The 21,082-nt window shown below is 39.3% G+C and overlaps 1 protein-coding gene across 1 annotated transcript in view; it reads left to right on the top strand.

Annotated features, from left to right (window-relative positions):
• The window catches only part of MFSD6 (major facilitator superfamily domain containing 6), a 95,770-nt gene that overhangs the window by 53,192 nt on the left and 21,496 nt on the right, over nt 1-21,082 (top strand). The window contains exon 3 of the mRNA XM_027866132.1: nt 4,006-4,103. Coding sequence (XP_027721933.1) covers nt 4,006-4,103 — 98 coding nt within the window. The remainder of the gene's footprint in view (nt 1-4,005; nt 4,104-21,082) is intronic.

The raw sequence follows: 21,082 nt of genomic DNA, 5'->3' as shown, positions 1-21,082 counted from the left end.
TTATTATTATTATTATTATTATTATTATTATTATTATTATTATTATTGCTGTTGATTACCAGATAGTCAACCACTTGTTAGTTTGTAAAGGCTTAGAGGGAAAGATCTCAGGACAGTAAAATAGTGAATTCATTAAGATCGGCAGTAATGGCTTAGATTTCACATTAACTCTTTTTGTAGAATAAGCCATTAAAGTAAAAATGGTTATTAAAACATAAATAGGTAAAATAAAAAGCCAATTTTCTATACTCACTCATTGTCCCTTATGACATACCCATAGAAATGACATGTAGCATAATAAAGTTCTCCCCATATGTTGCACAAACGTGTGCCAATGGCCAGTTGAATAAACTTTGTTCAGGAGCCATTCCATGGGGTCCTGTTATCAATCTCTCTGGTTTTATGGGGTTGAGAAATAATGGAAATGTCACCTTTGATTAGAACTCCATGGCTTTTATATGGTCTCTCACATTTCTGGCAAGGAAAGGTACCAAAGAGTAGTATCATTTGGTTAAATTAAATTCCATTTTCTTCTCCTTCCAGTTCAACGTTGTGTTAAGGCATTGTTTCACGCAATCATTGATTCTGTGTCTCCCGCTGGCTAGAATCCTCCCAGATAAGCACGGATGCACCTGCTAGAACCTCCATACCACAACCGCTTTTATCTTTAACCTCACAGTAAGGACATCAGTCACCAGTTGCTAAAGACATAGGTTCATTCTTTTTACCATCCTATGATGTCTCTGGGTCTCTTTCTGTTTGTTAATACATATAGTTCATACATAATTATTTATTTCCATAACAATAGTTACTCAAACTATAAGATTTTCAACATAGCCAAATTTTCTTTTAAGCCAAAATCCAAAAGTTCCCTTAGGGTTAGAAAAGTACTAATGAGCAAAAAAAAAATCTTTCAACATCCTTGGCATAGTTCTTAAAGCTACATTTTTAGACTACTGTTTTTCCCCCTTTGGTGAGAATATGTGACAGATTCTTTGGTGTTAATGGCAAAAAAACCCCACTGAACTTTTCAGTGGTTCATTGCATTTAAATAGCTAAACATTCTCTCCTAATATATAGTTAACATTAATTGCTAATTCCAAAAATGTGGACAAACCAAACATAAACTAGATTAGATTTCTTTTAAAATTTGGTAACAAAAACAGGAGTAATTGTGGTATAATGGAATGAGCATTAGCTTTGGAGGGTAGAAGACAGGTTTGGGCCTCTGCTCCTGCTTACTAGCCATGTGATTATGGGCCTGTCAGTTCATAATTCTGAGCTTTAGCTTTTTCATCTATAAAATGACGTGATGATGCTAATGCTACAGACTCCACTGGCTGTTGTGGAGAAGGTGCCTTATAAAGGGTAAATAGTGACTTGTAAATGAGAGCTATTAGTAGGGCAATTGCTCAGTAGAATTCTGTGGTAATCCCTTATGGTATGGAAGTGATGACCCTGATGCTTCAAAGTTGTTGCCAATGGCGTGTAAGCTCTCAAACTGGAAAGTCTTAACTGTGATGCTTCATTAGTTTAGGGTGAAGTTCATCACCAAAAAGTTGGCAACTGAGTGATAGATAATGTTTTTTGGCCATAACAGCTCATAAAACCTGTTTTTTTTTAAAGATGGCCCCATGGTTGCTGAAGCATTTCTCAGTTATTGCACAATAGATCTTTATGCTTATTTTTGTGCCTTGTCATGCATCAGTGCAGTTGCTTTGCTTGGGCTCTAATGACTCAAATAAGCCACTATCTACCTCAGAGGCAAAATTCTTAGCAAGGAGCAAGGAGCAAGGGCCATGCCCTACCCCACTCCCCATCAAGTATATAATTCAGTTTTTTCTCAGGATCCTATTATAACCCTGTCAGAAAATAAAGAGTACCTGGATACTTCTTCCTTCTGTAGGACAATAGGTCTGTGCTTGAAGATCACTTCTACAACATTGTCAATCAGAAGAGAAGAAATGGGGAAAGAGGACAGAGAAGAAAAGGATATGCTGGGCCCCAAGCCATCTGGTGTATTGATCATAAATGTTTGAAGATAAGATAGTCCAAGATGTCCGTGCCTATGGGTTGTGGACTGAAGGTATAGATCAAGCAATGTCATAAACTGAAGCAGGTTACCTTAGGTCATGGACTTTGAAATACCATAGTCATAGCAACTATGAGTCTGAGGTGGGCTCATAAAAAAAGACTTAGGATGGGCATTGTGAAAAAGGGGGAGGGTTGCAAAACCAGTTTTGCTAATAGCCTAAGAGAAAACTGTATTGCCAGGAAGCAGCTAGTTTTGAACTGGACTGATTAGAGGTCAGACCCAATGAAATATGTGTAAGCTGAGTGTTTTAATGTCTTTTAGGTTTTTGCTTTCCTGGCAAGGGCAAGTTTACAGGTCAGGTGTTCTGATGTGCTAGCCCATGTTGGCTCATTAAACATTTTGTTAAGCAGGGCTGAGGTATTTTCTGCCCAAACCACAAAAGAATAAAGAACCAGATATGATATTTGTTTTGGGATACCCCCATTGTATAGGTCTTGTGACCCCTCACAAATGATGCCTGCATTCTCTGAAACAGCTATTTCCTGCCCTGTAGCCCTTCTTATGTACCTCATTCTCTCTTTTTCTCTCTCCTCTTGCATTTACTTAAATATTTGCTAGCCAAGAGTCTCAGTTTGATTCCTTGCCTTGGCCCTGTGGTGAGAAAGGAAGACTATGTTTAGAGGTATGATTTTCCCATTCGATTCCCAGTTGAACAAAAAACAATAATCACTTATACAAGCCACAACTTTCCTTGTAGGCCTACTAGCTTCTCTTTCTCCAGTCTCAGAAACATGAAAATAATAAGACTTAGCTTGGCTCTAATTTCTGCTGATTTTTCTAAGAGGAGAAACTTGCTCACTAGGATTAAGTTTTAACCTCTTGAGTTTTTTTCCTGAAATTAAATCTCACCTTCCAGCTATTACCTGTTTCCAAACTAGTCTGGTCTGGTTGAAAACCGGATCAGTAGTAACTCTATGCTTGTGGATAACACTTTAGGGGAAGTGAAGGGTTGGAGAAAAATTTAAGTACATTTTTTTAAGCAATTTTGTAAGCCTATGGTAATTAGGATAGGGCTTTTTTTTTTTTTTGGTGAGACTTTCTGAACATTTATTGATTTTAGAAATGAGAGCAAGTTTGTCATTTCCAGATAACAATTTTTGCTTACTAGACAACCAAAATTCACTGACATGATTTTTTTAAATTTAATTTAATCTTTTTGGCAAGTGGTTTTATTAGGTTCATAGGTTTAGGGCTGGAAGAGAGACCTTAGAAGTCATCTGCTTTAACTTCCTGATTTTACTGGTGAGGAAACTGAGGTCTAGACTAGCTAAGTGACTGACTACTTACCTTGTCAGAGCTGGGATTTGAACCCAAATCCTTTCACTCCAAATCAAACATTCTTTCTACTGCATTGTGGCATGACTGTTTTAGGTATTGCTTGCAGGTGTGTTTACATATATATATGTGTGTATATACACATATATATACATATATGTATAGATATATACATATACACACACACTCTCTCTCTCTCTCTCTTTCTCTCATTTTAATAATGCCCTTCCCACTGTCTAGTGAATTGGCTACAGTTCTGTGCATATTTACCCTACAATCAATTGGATGAAAGCCAGTAATGTCATTACTGATGGCAGAATGCCCAGACTGCCTTAAAAAAAGCATCGTCCTAGCTGCTAATTAAGTTTCAGGAAAGAAGATGTTCCCCTTTATATTAACAAGCATGTTGAAAAGGCTGAGGGCAGATATGTTAGAAGCAATGTTCTTCCTCTTGGGATTTCATGATTAGATCATGCAGTTTCTAGCTCCTAAGTTTAGAAGAGGTGTAAGTTTGTCGGTGGTGAGTTTTTGGAGTGAAGAAAATAGATGATTCTTGCACATGTTGTGCCTCATACCCAGATCTTAGTTTATATTGCCTCTTCTTATTCTTATTTTTTAAATTTTTTTTATTTTAGGGTTCTGTATATTGGCCTGGCCTGCAATACAGCTCGTTATATTTATATCTCCTATTTGGAAAATGCTTGGACTGTTCTCCCAATGGAAGTCCTTCAAGGTAAGAGATATTTAGAATTAGGAATCTTCTGTGAAAAGCCAAGCCCCTAAATTATTTATCTGTTTCCCTGAGCCTTGATCATTAAAAAGTTCAGTAGGTCTGTGTATCTGACGAGACAAAGGCAGGAAGAACCCACTGTTTTATATGATTTTACGGTGGTTGCCATGGAAAACGTTGACGTCAGGGGGCTAGTTCAGCAGTTACCCTGAATACTGTTCTGTTTGTTGATCTGAACAAAGCTAAATGTGATCCACACCCTTGTGATTAAACAAAGGCTGGGGAGCTCTGGGCAATAGACAAAGTCTATAGGTTTAGCTGTTGTGTATGCCCTCATCTGAAGCAGCTGACCAGTAGTTCTACTGTTCAAGTAGAGTGGATTGAACTTGCATTATTTTAAAGGGTTAAATGTACTTGGAGGGAATAAGTTTCCCTCCCCCCTCCAATAATTATTCACTTTATGAATACAAATATTATTGAGTTCTACCTGGTGATTTATAACTAAAGTTTTAAACAGAAAATGAATCATGTTTCCATTTCAGTCTTTTATTTCCCTTACCTTAAAAGAAGTTTGAGCCTAAATTGTCTTCTCTGATTTGGTACACTGTTTTCACTCAAGAGATTTGACATGAATAGCTTCCAAATGGAATCTAGGAGAAACTGACTTATAACTCCTGAAAATAGGAAGGAAGGAAGGAAGGAAGGAAGGAAGGAAGGAAGGAAGGAAGGTTGGTTAGTTTACATATCATTTAAGGCTGAACAAAGCACTCAGTCATGTGCTATTGAAAAAATTCATTCAAAGACGTCAGATGCCATGATTCCACAAGACTATTCTACCTTTCTCCTCCATAATGCTCTGCAAAAAAATTTCAGGAGGCTTTTCACGTATATAAACATCATAATATCATAGACCTTGAGATGGAAGGGATCTCAGAGGTCATCAGATACAACCGTCTCATTTTGAAAATGAAGAAACTGATGCCCATTGAGGTTAAGTGACTTGCCCAATGTTACAAAGGTACTAAATATCTCATATATGCCTTCATCCCTCTTCTGACACTTTTACCACCCTAGTGCAGACCCTTGTCACCTCACTCTTGAGTTATTGAAATAACCTGCTCGTTGTTCTGCCTGCCACGAGTCTCTCCCTACTCCAGTCCATCCCCTCTTCAGCTATCACAGTGATTTTCCCAAAGCACAGATCTGACCATATTACCACCACCACCCCCTCAATAGACTCCAGTGGTTTTCTGTCACCTCCAAGATCAAATATCAAATCCTCTGTTTGGCATTCAAACCTACCCCTTCCACCTGTCCAGTCTTCTTACACTTTACCTTGTATTGTACTCTGTGACTGAGTGACTCTGATGTTCTTGCTGTTCCTCGAACAAGATATTCCATCTCCTAACTCTGGGAGTTTTCACTGGCTGCCCTCCATGCCAGCAATTCTCTCCCCTCCTCATTTCTGCCTGTTAGCTTCCCTGGATTTCTTTAATTTCCATCCAAAATTTATGGGTATTCAAGGAGGACTAGCCCTACTGGTCTGAAGGCTTGCTGAGCCCTTTTGAAGGCTGCTCTTCTGCCTGTCACCCAACTCTCACCTGTGGTCCCAAGAAGCTGTAGCATGGGCAGTGGCCACACCCTGATAAAATGCTTCAGCAGGTGGGCTAAACCAGGTTGAGGTGAACCCAACCAAGTTAGGCTAAACCAAGTGACAGCCTCAAACCATTAGTGAGTTAGGGTGAAGTCTACTCCAACCATGTGAAGATTCCCCGAAGCAGAATAGACAGATGAGAACAATTTGTTCCAACAGCCGTGAAGGCAGCTGGAACAGCCACTGTGGATCTCTTAGAGCTTGGTCAGACATCAAAGATGCTAAGGTCATCTGCTACATCCTGGACCATCACCAGTCGTCTTGATTTTTATCTTACTATTGGATTTCGACAACTCTGAAAGAGAGTAAGGCTGATGACTTTGCACAACCCTGCATCACTTGAATCCAGTTTACATATGTGTCAAGACATAACCCCATGATGTCAGAAACAAAGGACAGGGCGGAGCCAAGATGGCAGAGTAAAAGCAGTGACTTGCTTGAGCTCTTCCCCAAACCCCTCCAAATGCCTGTAATAAATGGCTCTAAACAAATTCTAAAGCAGCAGAACCCACAAAAAGACAGAATGAAAGAAATTTCCAGCCCAAGGCAACCTGGATGGTTGATCAGAAAGGTATATCACACCAGGCTGGAAGAGGAACACAGTTTGGCGTAGGCATGCAGGCCACAGCAAACCTGGAGCAGTCCTCAGAGGGCTGAATCACGGGCAGCTGTGGCGGTTTCCAGACTTCTCAACCATAAACGCCAAAGACAACTTAGAAGGTCAGTGGGAAAAGTCTGTTTCTGCAGTGCTGAGAAAGCAGCACGGTGGGGTTCCAGCCCCATTCCCTGAGCTTGGCTGCTTCCTGAACTTCTGGCCCACAGACTGAGGGGGAATTGAGTGGCTGATCAGAGGGGGATCGCAGTGATCTCTTTACTGGTGCTGAGGAAGGATTCCCTTGCTTTGCCCATGCTTGGATCTGGGTCACAGTTCTAGGTGGCGGTCCTGGGGTGAGGAGGAGCACTGGCATGGTGGAGCTTGTAGTGGCTGTGGAGAGGAAATCCTCCTCACAGTTCCAAGACAGAAAAGAGTGCTTGTGGTCACTCATAGACCAGAGCACAGGCCGGGAAAGGAGTAAATACATCTGCCTTGATCATAGCACCTTGGAAGAACTGAAAATTTACAGGTCCCCAGAAGTATCTCTGAAAACAACTGCACAAAACCCCTGAAGCTTGGGACAGTACATTCTCCACACTGGAAACAGACCCTTACTTTAACAAAGAGTTTAAAACTCAAGTAATTGACTGGGATCATGAGCAAGCAGCACAAAAAGAGTCAGACTATATTATCTTACTTTGGTGACAAAGAAGATCAAAACACACAACCAGAAGAAGACAACAAAGCCAAAGCTCCTACATCCAAAGCCTCCAAGAAAAATATGAATTGGTCCCAGGCCATGGAAGAGCTCAAAAAGGACTTTGAGAAGCAAGTAAGAGAAGTAGAGGAAAAACTAGGAGTGATGCTAAAGGAGACCCAAAATAAATATTGAAGAAAATAACACCTTAAAAAATAGCCTAACCCAAATGGCAAAAGAGGTCCAGAAAACCAATGAGGAGAAGAATGCCCTAAAAAACAAAATTGGCCAAATGGAAAAGGAAGTCCAAAAGCTTACTGAAGAAAATACTTTCTTAAAAATTAGAATGGAGCAATTGGAAGCTAGGGACAATTTGAGAAATCAAGGCACTGTAACACTAATCCAAAAGAATGAAAAAAATAGGAGAGAATGTGAAATATCTTATTGGAAAAACAGCTGACCTGGAAAATAGATCCAGGAGAGAGAACTTAAAAATTATTGGACTATCTGAAAGCCATGATCAAAAAAAGAGCCTAGACATCATCTTTCAAGAAATTATCAAGGATAACTGCCCTGATATTTTAGAATCAGAGGGCAAAATAGAAATTGAAAGAATCCACCAATCACCTCCTGAAAGAGATCCCCAAAGGAAAACTCCTAGGAATATTGTAGCCAAATTCCAGAGTTCCCAGGTCAAGGAGAAAATATTGCAGCCAGCCAGAAAGAAACAATTCAAGTATTGTGGAAACACAATCAAGATAACACAAGATTTAGCAGCTTCTACATTAAGGGACTGGAGAGCATGGAGTATGATATTCCGGAGGGCAAAGGAGATAGGACTACAACCAAGAATCACCTACCCAGTAAAACTGAGTATAATCCTTCAGGGTAAAAAATGGTCATTCAATGAAATAGGGGACTTTCAAGCATTCCTGAGGAAAAGACCGGAGCTAAATATAAAATTTGACTTTCAAATACAAGACTCAATGAAACATGGAAGAGGTAAACAGGAAAGAGAAATCATAAGAGACTTATTAAGGTTGAACTGTTTACATTTCTGCAGGGAAAGATGATATTTGTAACTCATGAGTCCTTCGTCAGTATTAGAGTAGTGGGAGGGGAAAAAATTATATGTATGTATAGATAGATAGAGGAGGGCATAGGGTGAGTTGAAGATGAAGGGATGATATCTGGAAAATAATATTAAGGGGTGAGAGAGGATTATACTGGGAGAAGAAGAAAGGGAGAAGTAGAATGGGGTAAATTATCTCACATGAAACAGACAAGAAAAGGCTTTTACAGTGGAGAGGAAATGGGGAAGGTGAGAGGGAGTGAGTGAATCTTATTTTCATAGGTTTGGCTTAAGGAGGGAATAACATACACAATGGGGTATGGAAATCTTTCTCACCCTACAGGAAAATAAGAGGGGAAGGGGACAAAAGAACAGGGGGTTGATAGTCTGTTGACTATCTCTGATTTATGTTGTATGTAGCTTGTTTTTACGTAGTTATTTGCATGTTTTCTTACTCATTAGACTGTGAACCTTTGGCGAGCAGGAACTCCCTTTTCCCTTCCTTTGTATCTCCAACACTTAGCACAGTACCTGGCACATAGTAGGTGCTTAATAAATTTTATCAATTTACTATAGACTAAGTGATTTATTCCTTGGTCTTCTGACTCTAAAGCCAGTACTCTTTCCACCGTACTATGGGGGAGCCAGGCCCAATATTGTTAGTTGGCTTGCCATTTGTATATTCATTGATTGATTTGCCATAGTATATTAGAACCTATACAGTGCCTGCAAGGACTTCTAGAGGGCAGAGACCATACTTTTTTTTTCCTCTTCAGGACGTTCTACCCTTAAAAAAATTAACATGAACCATGTGAGAAGGGTTAACTTGTTTATATTAGTCATGAAAGGTGAATAGCCTCTTCCAATTTTGCTTAACTAATGTAGGCAAGGAAGGAGGGGAAAAGAAATATTCTTATGATCTCTTGATTAATTTCTCACTTGGATTTTTACTACGTATCTCAGACTTCTCATAGAGAATGTTTTATAATAGTAATATTCCCAGTGGGATACCCAGGGCCCAAAGAAAAGTTTTTGTTCAGTGATGAATCAAGGGGAAAAAAACTTTAAAACAGAATTCTGTTTTCTAGAGGAGGTTACATTTTTTTTTCTAGATTCCAGTTCATAAATAGTGGGGTTTTTTGGGGGGGGAGGTCATTGCCTCATTCATCTAGTGCCAGTAGAACCCCACTTAATGACTCACAGCAGTTAAAAAGAGGTTCTGTGAATATGTAGAGTCAGGTCTTGGTGCCTGCTGACTCAAACAGAAGCTCCATGTGACAGCTCTCAACAAAGGCACTTGTGTCTCAGACTGGACAAGATGGTTCAATTCCCTGAAGGACTGAGGGTGGACCCACTTGGCTGAATCAAACCCAAACCCTCAGACTTCCTTTGATCTGCTGATGACACCATGGAAAGTTGTAGGTCATCTATCCACAGCGTGAGTTGTGGTACTACAGTAGACCTTTTATGAAGAGGTTAGCTGAGTTGGTCTGAACTGTCCCTTCCTGACAGCCATTACATAACTTTCAAATCCCTTGCAGACTTATTATTGTTATTTTTTATTATTGTTGATCCATAATAAATTTCTGCATTATAGAGAGGCAGATGCCACGTAGTAGATTAAGAATTTGCCCAGAGCCAGGAAGGTATGGATTCCAGCCCTGCCTCTGGTACAGAAAGGCAGTGTGACCCTGGACAAATCACTTAACCCCTCAATGCCCCAGCTAATTTTTCTAAGACTGAAAGTTGCTGAGCAGGTTTAGCTTTATATTGGTAGAGGAACTTTCCTTTTCCATGAGTTTTCTAGACCAATGAAATCACAATCAATGAACATTCCAGGCATGGGAGACAGCCAGAGAAAATGCCCAGAGCTAAGAGATTGGAGTATTTTGTTTATGGAACAGCAAGGTGCATACTGACAATGGAACAAAGAGTATGTGAGATATAAAAAGACTGGAGAAGTGGAAGAGGGCTAGGTTATGAAGGTCTTGTGCTCTATGTTCCCAGTTGCCACATGTTTACTTTTGATGTTGCAAGGTGACAATAATGGTAGCATTCCTGATTATCCTCTATTTCTGGTACCTCTTGTCACTTTTTCATAAGATTTTATGTTTAGAGGTAGATGTAACTTTTGAGATTATCTAGTCCAATCCTCTTATTTTTCAGATGAGGAAAGTGAGGCCCAGAGTTTTTAAGTGACTTACCATGAAATCTTATAGGTAGCAGACCTAATTTCTGAACCCACTCTTCTGTGTCTAAATCCAACTGTCCTTCTACCATGTCACTCTTTCAGGACAGTGATTCTTCTTAAGTGGTTTGAGTAATAATTGGTAGATGAAGATGTGGGGATAATTGATTTTCCTGCTGCCTTGAACTCTGCTCTTAATAGGCAGCTACATAGGGGATAAATTAAGGGAAACCTATGGGGGACTCTGAAAATAGTCTTTCATAGTTCCTAATATCTTACTGGCAAAGTTTCATTTTTCAAATATTTCTCATTATCCTTATATTATACATTTATTGTTGCATAATAAATATTGCATAATAATGTTGATTGTGAGGGACTAAGGCTCTTCTCATTGTCTTCCCACATCTAATGACTCATGTCACCTTCATGCTATATTCTAGAAGACAGTTAACATTAAAGTGCCTAGGATATACTCAACTATATACTGGAAACATCGAGTAAACAATATTAAAGGAGTGAGCTAATGGAGAAGAGGAGGGCACCAGAGACAGGAAAAACTTAAATACCTTTAGCTAGGGTTCAGAATTTAAAGTTTGATTTGATTTGATTACTCAAATCTTTTTTGGCCACCTACTTTACAAGCAATGATGATTCGCTACAGGATCCTGCTAGCAGGAATGACCCAATCAAAAGAGCATCAAAGGAAAATGATTCTTGCTACTTAAAATGGATTTGTGTTGAGAGAGGCTTGAGTCAGAGAGACCCCCTTCCAGCGTGGAGGTTACTGCAACCAAGGGGGTGCTTGCAAGCTACTTAAATTAGTGCTTTGGGCAGTGATGAGTAAAAACAAGCTCAGCCCCCAATTCTTATTACCATCCACTGAGGAGGTTTCTCTGTAGGACGCTGGTGCCATTACTGATACAGGTTTCAGTATCAGTGGGAGCAGTGTTGAGATTTTGATGAAATATGGTTTTTTAATGTTAGCAGTAGGAGGGCTCCAACTGACATTTATTAAGCTATTATCTAGATCTATTATCCATTTTTATTCTCTAGTCTCCTGTCCAAAGACCATTCTCCTTAGCAAAGGAAACAGGCAAAATAAGAAGGGACCAATTCTCCTTCTTCCCTTTGTCCATTTTTATCATCTCATCCACCCTGATCATAGATCCTAAGTCTTCTTCGTCTTCCTTCCTGTAATATATCCTTTAAAAAACAACACAACAACCTTTTATATCTCTTATTTTACTTTTGCTCAGGTTGTAATATCTATAGATCTTCTAACCTCAAACCACATCAAGTAGATGGTTGTCAAGTCTAATCAATTTTTTTTTTAATCAAAGGATTAGATTTAATTTGTGTGGTCATAGGAGACAGAACAAAAAAATAAAGTGTAGGTGTGACAGAGGCAAATTTGAACTTGATGCAAAAAAAAAACAAACAAAAAATGTCTACAAATTAGATCTTCTTATTTGGTAGTGGGGCAGCTAGGTGGCACAGTGGATAGAGTACCAGGCCTGGTGTCAGGAAGACTTATCTTCCTCAGTTCAAATCCAGCCTCAGACACTTACTACCTGTGTGACCCTGGGCAAGTCACTTAACCTCATTTACCTTAGTTTCCTCATCTGTAAAATGATTTAGAGAAGGAGATGGCAAACCTCTACAGTATCTTTGCAAAAAAAACCCCAAATGGGGTCACTAAGAGTCATACACAACTGAAACGACTGAACAACAATAAATTTGATAGTGGATTTCCCAGCATGTGCTGTTATACGTAGTATTCTTGGCCGTATATGAGTTGGATTAGATGGCCTCTGAAGTACTCTGAGATTCTCTGAATTCCATCTTCCAAGATTATTTATGCTGCAGGATACAGGTGATGCTCTTTACCAACAGTGCCCCCTCTCAGTGTGCATAGGGGTGTTGCTGTATGTAAAATGACCAGTATATAATCAGCAGTCACTTCCACATGTTATATGTCTACCAAGAAAACTTCTTCTGTTGCTATTTCTATGGTTGTTATGTGAAGGGCCTGTAGCTGTTTGGAACTTGGACATTTGGTCTCATAATCTGTTCTTTGTCTCATGGTCTGCCTTTGTAAGCAAAAGCATGGTAAAAGATCAGCCTGTGACAGCTTGCTGCGCACTGGGTGGGTCTGGCAGGGGCTGCTATTCCCTGACATTCTGTAGAAGCCCTCCATGGCTTGAAGTTATTGTTCATTGGGTCAATGGTTTCTCTTAGAATAAAACTCATTACAACTAATTCTGAGATCACTGCTTGAGGACTGAGTAATTACATACCTTATGTTCGGATGGCACAGAAGGTAGCTTGGTACAGTGGTAGAAAGGTCACTGGACCTGACTCTGACACATCCTATACTGACTGTCTGACTCTGGGAAATCCAGGTAATGTCTCTGTGCACTGAGACAACTCCCTAAGATTATAAATTGCAGAGAAGGTAAATCAGTCATAAATTGCAGAGAAGTCAGCAGTAGAATTGGGAGGGGACAAAAAAATCTATTGCCCAATCCATCAGGCCACAACCCTCGCCATGATGATGTGATTGCGAAAAGAGCCATTGTCCCAGCATGAAATTGACATACGTGCTCGGAAGTACAGGTTTCTTCTTGTTAATATGAAGTATTTATTGCATTAGTGCACTCTTTATAGGCCCAAATTGTGCAGTTGTGAGATGATTGATGTTGAATCAGGAACTAATATTGGCATGTAAGTTAAAGGAAATATTTTTACAGCACATAAAAAAAATCTTAATAAATCTCACCTGACATATTAACAGTGAAGAGAGGAAAGGGAAGCTACCTAGAGAATGGAGTGTGTTGACAAATGATGGCAAGATGAATATTATTTCTGCCCTTGTTGTGTCAGACAGATTCTTGCTCATAATTTTTAGATTTCATGAAATTGGTTCTGTAAAGATTAGCCATCCAGCCAAGCCAAGCTATATCTTTTTATGAACAAAACAAGGATTTAGCATTTCACATAGGGTGGGTTTTGATTGGTTATGGTGTGTTTTATTGTTTTCAGGCAGAATCAGAAACTAGAGTTGTTCGCACACCAAATGGTTAGACTCTTGACAGTGGTAGCACGCATATGTGTCTGTTATCTTCCCATCATGTAGACTCTAAGCTAATCTTCAGGGACAGCATTTAGGGAGGAGACAAAAAAAGTTGGGTTCTCAGCTTCACTGATTCATTTAGTCTTTAAATTGTTATCTGAGGATTGGTGATGAAACATGTTATTTGCTTCCTGGCAGAGAAGTGATGAACTCAAAGTGCCAAATAAAACTTTTTTTTAAAATGTCCAATGTTAGAATTTTTTCTCTGGACTATGAATATTTGATACAATTTTATTTTTCTTTCTTTCGGTTTGTGGAGGGAGCTTGGGGGAGGAAGAGTTAGCAATGGGGTTAATAAAATTTTTAAAAGGTAAGAAAAGAAGATCATTAAAGCCTTGTTTAAAATGTGCAGAAGAAAACAGAAAGAAGGTCAGGAGGAAACAGACAAGTGAAACAACTTTTAAAATAACTGTTTACTAATTGAATTGCTTGCCTTCTCAATGAAGGAGGGTGAGGAGGGAGGAAGGGAGAGAATTCGGAATCAAAGTTTTAAAAACAAATGTTAAAAACAAAATACTAAATAAATCAATTTAAAAAAAGAAAATAACGAGTTTGTTGTATACTTGAGTAGAAAGAACATAGTACAGATTCACAGCTGTGTGGACAATCTTTTTTCTGTTCTGCTATGTATTTTACGTAAATGTTCATCTTATTTGGTGTTAAGTTCAGAATTTTAAAAGTAAATTATGTTAAAATAGGCAAAAAATACTGTATTTTTAATGTAGAATTGTCCAATTAATGGTTTGTTTGGGAGATTAGCCTAATCTGGAACAGTGCTTCTCAATCTGTTGGCCTACAGACCTCTTGGAAGCTTCCAGGCTATTTCTAGCGCTTTATGAATCTATGTGGGTACCATGCATAGTCATTTTGAACTTTTATTTGACTGCAAACTATGCAGCATGGCTCAGTATAACAAATAAGCAAGTATACATTCTGTAGACAGAATAATAACTTACACATGTATATTTTACTGTTTTTCAAATATATATATTTGATTGATATGATTAATAAAATAAAAATTCAAATAAAAGTATTGCTGAAGTCTAGAAAAAAATTGTCATTTAATACTGCCAGCCAAGATAGTTGAATGGTTTTTATTTTTATTTATTTTTTTGATGGCCCATGCACTCAGTGAAAGGAAACTGGTCTGGCCTACTCCTTGTCTCAGAAGGAGTCAATTGGTGGTTGTATATTAGTACTGATAGCTGAGGGTTAAAATATTCTTAACCTCTCTAGTCCCATAAAAGTTTTAGTTTGTCCATCTGAGAAATTTAAAATCACATTTTACATGTCACTGAATGAATTAGCATCCTTATTTAAACACATTCAGTATAATCATCTGCTACTTTCTTCCACTACTGTAATGAGGAAGAAAATACCCTTCACTTTCCTTCCTGTTCTAGTATGTGGTGTCTTTTGTTACTCGTATTCTGAATTGAAGTTGTTTCCGGCAGCAGCATTAAAGCAGTTGTTTTCCCCCATAATACAGAATCACCTCCAATGAAGTTCTATTTCATTGTTTCATCATGGCGTGGAAGCAAAGCTGGTTTCTCAAAGGTTGTGCCCATAGAAGGGATGTAAGTTCTGGCCATTTGGTATAGTTACGGGGAAGAGCTCTGACTGAGAATTAACGAGACCGGGATTTGAGTCTTGGCTCTACTGCGAATTTTCTGTATACCCTTGAGCCTCAGTATCTATACATGTAAAATTAGATATAGGATTTATTAAGCACTTTCTGTGTCCCAAATGCTGGGCATATAAATGAAAGCAGAAGAGTCTCTGCCCTTAAAAAGCTTACATTCTAATAGGGGAAAATAACACATAAGGAAGTATTGGAAAAGGTGGGGAAGGTAGGATGCAGAGCCTGCAAGAGGTGACAGTGGCATGGAGGTTTGGTTCCCCACAAGACAAGGCAAAAAGCTCACCTGTTGGAGACCACAGGATGCCAACTATGGTAGCAGTAGAGGGGAGATGGTCAGAGAGGGAGGCTGCATTGAGGTGGTATGATTCCAGGTATTTCTAAGCTTGAGGAGGTTTTTTGGATGGTCCTGGCTAAAAGACTTGTGTCCAAGAACCAAATAGCCAAGTTCAGAAAGGCTTATCACAAGAACGTTGGCCACCAAGTAATGAATTTTGTTGCCCAGAGGAACTTAGTCTCCTAGGGCATGGAATGATAATGATCTATGTAAATTAAAGGACTATCCTTCCCATTAGAGTTCCAGTTATTTGAAATAAAATTGAATTATTCTGGCACTGGAAGAGTCCTAAGAGATCTAATTCAGCCACTCACTTTGCAACTGAGACCCAGAGGGGAAATGACTTGTCCAGTATAACTTTTTCTCTTGTCCCACTCTTTCATATGGTTCAAGTGTCATTTATTTTAGCCATCTAGATATTGAATGAACGAATGAGAACACATTTATTAAATGTTTACCATGTGCAGAGAACTGAATAGTATTAGGTGATGAGGGTCTAAACTAGGTGGCGGCCATGTGAGTAGAGTGAAGGGGATGAATATGACGTATGTCGTGGTGATAAAATCAACAAGAGTTAGCAACTGATTGATTATGGAGGATGAGAGAGAGTGAGGAATTGAGGATGACTCTAAGGTTACAAACCTGGGGGAGTGGAAGGATGGTAGGTATTCTTTACAGAAATAGGTAAGGTTCAGAAGAGGAGCGAATTATTTGGGGAAAATAATTATTTCTGTTTTGGGCATGTTGAGTTTGAGATGCCTATTGGGTCAACTAGTTTGTAATGTCCTTTAGGGAGTTGGTGATACAGAATTGGAGCTGAGGGGGATGAGTTGGGTTGTCTCTATCGGGCGTCATATATATAGAGATGTCAGTGAAACCCATGAGAACTGATGACATCTCCAAGAAAGAGAATGTTGAGAATGGAAAAAAAGGGGCTCAGGACAGAGCCATGGGGTATGCTGACAGAGGTTGTGATATGGATGATAACCCAGCAAAGGAAACTGAGATGGAGAGGTCAGTCTGGTAGGAGAAATACCAAGAAAATAGTTCCATGAAAACTCAGAAAGAGTGTCCAGGAAAAGATGGTGGTCACCAGTGTCAAATGATGCAGAAAAGTCAAGAAAGTTGAGAATTGTAAAAAGGCAATCAGATTTGACAATTTAAAAATCATTGGTAACTTCAGAGAGAGACAGATATATTTATGTTTAATGATAAGGTTGGAAACAGATTGCAAAGGATTGAAGAATCCCAAAGGGCTGTAAAAATGTGCACACCCTTTGACCCAGCAATAGCACTTCTAGGGCTTTATCCCAAAGAGATCATAAAAATGGGAAAAAGACCCACATGTACAATATTATTTATAGTAGCTCTTTCTGTGGTGGCAAAGAATTGGAAATTGAGAGAATGCCCATCATTTGAGGAATGGTTGAACAATTGACAATTGCCAATGGCTGAACAATCTGAACAATGGCATATGCATGTAGTGGAATACTATTGGGCTATATGAAATGATGAGCAGATTGGACTTCATAAAAACGTGGTAAGAGTTGTATGGGCTGATGTTGAGTGAAGTGAGCAGAACCAGACAAACGTTGTACGCAGTAACAGTTACATTATGCGATAACTAACTGTGATAGATTTAGCTCTTCTCAGCAATGGAAGGATCTAAGACATCTCCAAAAGACTCATGATAGAAAATGCTATCTACATCCAGAGGAAGAACTATGGAGTTTAAATGCAGATGGAAGTGATGAAGTCTAGAGGTTAGGGGTCCTGGAATCCCAAAATCACGACAAGTGGGTCCTGCCCAAAAGAATTCGACCCAAGCCTTCTTTCAACCTAAAACAAGGTTTATTGAAGATTCGCCATATTAGCTAGACTCTTAAGGAATCTGAACATCTGTGGGCTATTGGCTAGAATGTGAAAATCTGAGCAGTGGCTAGATTATAAGAATTCGAGCATCTTAATGGAGATGAGATGGACCTTATATATGGAAAGGCTATGGGAGGGATCTAGGAGTGGCCAAGTAGTCTATGAGGTAATAGAACTCCAGGGGTGGCCAAGGGAGAATGGAGCCTAGATAGAATTAAGGGTGGGAAGTGGGGGGTGGTGGGAACATAGGGAGGTCTAGACTAGGTTAAGGGTAACAGATTGGGCAAAGCCACAATGAAAGGTCAGTTGATGGGATTATAGCCTCAGGGGGAATGTCAAGAGATTTGGCCATGTGGGAAAGTCCAGGGTCTTTCCTTTTTAGGGTCTAGTTCCCATCCTCATCAGAAGCATACTATTTGCTCTTCTCTTTTTATTCTGTTTTGTTTTGTTTCTTCTTTCTTGTGGTTCCTCTTATTGGTTCTAATTCTTCTTTACAACATGACTAATGTTAAAATATGTTTATTAGGAATGTGTGTGTAGAGCCTATATCAGATTGTACTCCATCTTGGGGAGGGAGGGGAAGAAAATTTAAGACTCAAAAGCTTACAGAAGTGGTTGTTGAAAACTAAAAATAAGTTAATTTTTACAAAAGGATTGAGGAGTACAAGAAGTAGAGGCAACAAGAATAGAAACTTTTTTTTATTTTTAAGTTGGGCTGTGAGCGGGATGTAAGATACAGGAGAACTGGGAGTGGCAGAATCAAGTGAGAGCTTTTTTAAAAGGAGGAGACTTGAGCATGTTTATAGGCATCAGGGAAGGAACTAATGGACAGGGAGAGAATGAAGATTATCGAGGGGACAGGATCGTCCAGGCAAACTGTTGAAGGAGGTTTAAGGTGATAGTGATGCGGTTTAGGGGTTCAGGGGTGCTGGTACCGCAAAATCACAATATGCACGTCCTGCCTGAAAGAATTCGACCCAAGCCTTCTTTCAGCCAAAGACAAGGTTTATTAGAACATCCATCATATTGGTTAGACTCTTAAGGAGTCTGAACATGGGTAAGCAGTGGCTAGATTATAAGAATCTGAGCATCTTAATGGAGATAAGATGGACCTTATGTACAGAAAGACTGTGGGAGAGTGGCCAAGTAGTCCATGAGGTAATAGAATTCCCAAGGGTGAGAAATGGAGCCTAGGTGGGACCAAGGGTAGGAAATGGCCAGGGGCCATAAGGAGGCAAGACAATGGAGGGGAGATTGGGTGTTCATGAGGTAATTGAATTCCCAAGGGTGGGAAATGGAGTCTAGGTGGGACCAAGGGTGGGAAGTGGTCTGGGGCCATAGGGAAAGTCCAGGGTTTTTCCTTTCTGGGGCCCAGATTCCAACCCCATCAATAGGATCAAGAATAAAGTAGAAATCAGTGTCTCAAATATGACTACATGAGAAGAAAGATGAATGAGAATGAATGAAGAATCCTAATGGGGATCTAAAAAGTGACTAAAAATTATAATACCTTGCATTGAAGTATTTTTGGTTTTGGTTTTGGGTTTGTTTGGTTTTTTTTGGACCAAACCGAAGATTCTCCTTTTCTCTTAAAAACCAGCCTTAACCCCAAATCACTCTGGCTCACATTGATCAACCAATAATAGGTCCTAAACCAAGCCCTATGTGATCATTGTTTACCTCCCCTGCCTTGGCTCTGAATGAATGTAAACATGATGTTTTGACTGGAAACCCTGAGGGTTTACCCCTCCCAGATCTATTTTTTTTTTAAAGAGGCCATTCTTTGCTTCATTTCTTATTAAGCCTTAATCACTGAATAGGCTTTGCCTCAGTCAAATTGAGACCTTAGCTTGAAAAGGCCAAGGATCCCCATTGCATCTGGGCCATCTCCAGTTGTTCTGATCTACATCTGGCCTCGGATCCAGATGGCTCCAGAGGTGAAAGTGAGGCTTGCGACTTTGCACACCCATCCCTTACTGTAATTCAATTCGCTTGCATGTAATGGCATCACCTTCCTGATGTCTTCATGGCCCTCTATGAAAACAAAGGACAAACTGCAAGCAGCAGCAGCGATTTCATTGGTATAGAGGACTTCCAAGTGAAGTTATTTCCTCTTTCAATGTAAATGACGTCTGTTCAGCTACTCTGAAACCAATTATTTTAGAGAAATGCCTGGGGCACTGAGAGGCTGTGACTTGCTACACACAGCTAGTATATATCTGAAATGGAACTTGAACCCATATCTTCCTGATCTCAAGGCCAGGCTCTCTATACACTATACCGTGCTGCCTGCTATTGAAATTAATTTGTTAAATAGTTACTAATTAAGTTCAGTGGGTAATATATTCAATGTTAATTTTCTAATGAATTACATTTTTTTTAAATCAATGTATCTTCTCAATATTTGCAGCCTAAAAAGGCTTCCAGATGGTGTGCAAGATTTCTCCTATTCTCTTGCAGTTAGGCAACTGGATCCACTCAGTGCCAGAGAAAAATAACTTACTGCATAATCGGCCATTTTTCTTTTCAAAAGCTTTACTCTTTCTCCTTTCCCTTTGTATTTTCTATCCTTATAAATCAAAATGCTGGAAGAGAAATAATTTACCCTTTGCATCCAAGGCTACCATGTCAGAGTTTCTTTCAAGTGATAGAGTTCTCAGTTACCTAACCAACACTGTAATTTGATCATTATGCACTAGAAATCAACTTCAAACAATCTTTTCTAATGGCCAGTTAATATCAGTCATCCATTAAGAGTAAATTCTATCTTCAGTTGCTGATAAATTTTAAGTGGACTTGAAATTCACACTCAGTTATATCACCCACAGGCTGTTTCACAGTTTCTCATAAAGGAAACCAACTTTTAAAATTGTTTATGTTATCTTTGGTGAGAAAAGTTGTGTATATCCAATATTCCACATTTAGACAAAGAGTCTTATTTCGTCTTGGTTTATACCAACAGCATACATTTTAACCTCCCCTTCTATATCATCACCCATGGGTATTGTGTGGTACAGCGACTCTAACACAATTAAACTCAGAGACTTTTCAAGGAAGCAAAGGTTACTCTTTATTAGAATCTCGCGAGAAGGGGCATCTACCCCTCCAGTACACTACCGGCAGGAGAGAGGAGAGGCACAAAGGACAAAAGCAAGGTTATATATCTTAATGCAAACAAGAAACTTCTACCCCGCCACTATCCCTTACTCCCATTGGCTGGGAGGTGGGCTTACATTCTAGGCGTGAAAATCTTTCCCATTCCCAAAGAACAAGGAAACAGGGTACAGCCAATCCAAATATACATGTCCTTATTTAGTATACCTAATGCTGACGTGGCAGTGGCAATCAGGAGAGGGTTTAGGGCCGAATTAAACTTATGGCCTGTTTGTTCTCTCAGAGCCTATCTCTAGTTTCGAGACAGTCTTTTCATCACCACCCTGAGAAGTCTTCATAGAAGTTATATCTCATTCAGTCCACTCATTTCATACTGTCTGAAGACTTTTCACACCATTGTCGATATAGTTCATCAACCCGCTTGTCACCTTGTTTTATACTATCATACCACACCCCCATTTTCATAGACCTTGTTTCCCTATCATAATTCCCCAGATTTGCTGAAACCTGCTCTCTTAAAACCCTTAATTTAACAGATTTAGAATAAGCCACATCACTGTCTAAAGTCTCATTGGTACTTTCAATCATCATCTTTATATTGCCAGAGGCTGCCCTCTGAACTCCCACTGTGGGTCCTACTGGGATAGTCTTTAGTGAGATTATCAGCCGTTGTACTAGTCC

The sequence above is a fragment of the Vombatus ursinus genome, unplaced genomic scaffold, assembly GCF_900497805.2.
Source record: "Vombatus ursinus unplaced genomic scaffold, bare-nosed wombat genome assembly UNPS02014779.1, whole genome shotgun sequence".
NCBI lineage: Eukaryota > Metazoa > Chordata > Mammalia > Diprotodontia > Vombatidae > Vombatus > Vombatus ursinus.
This window is presented reverse-complemented; position numbering and strand designations above follow the sequence as displayed.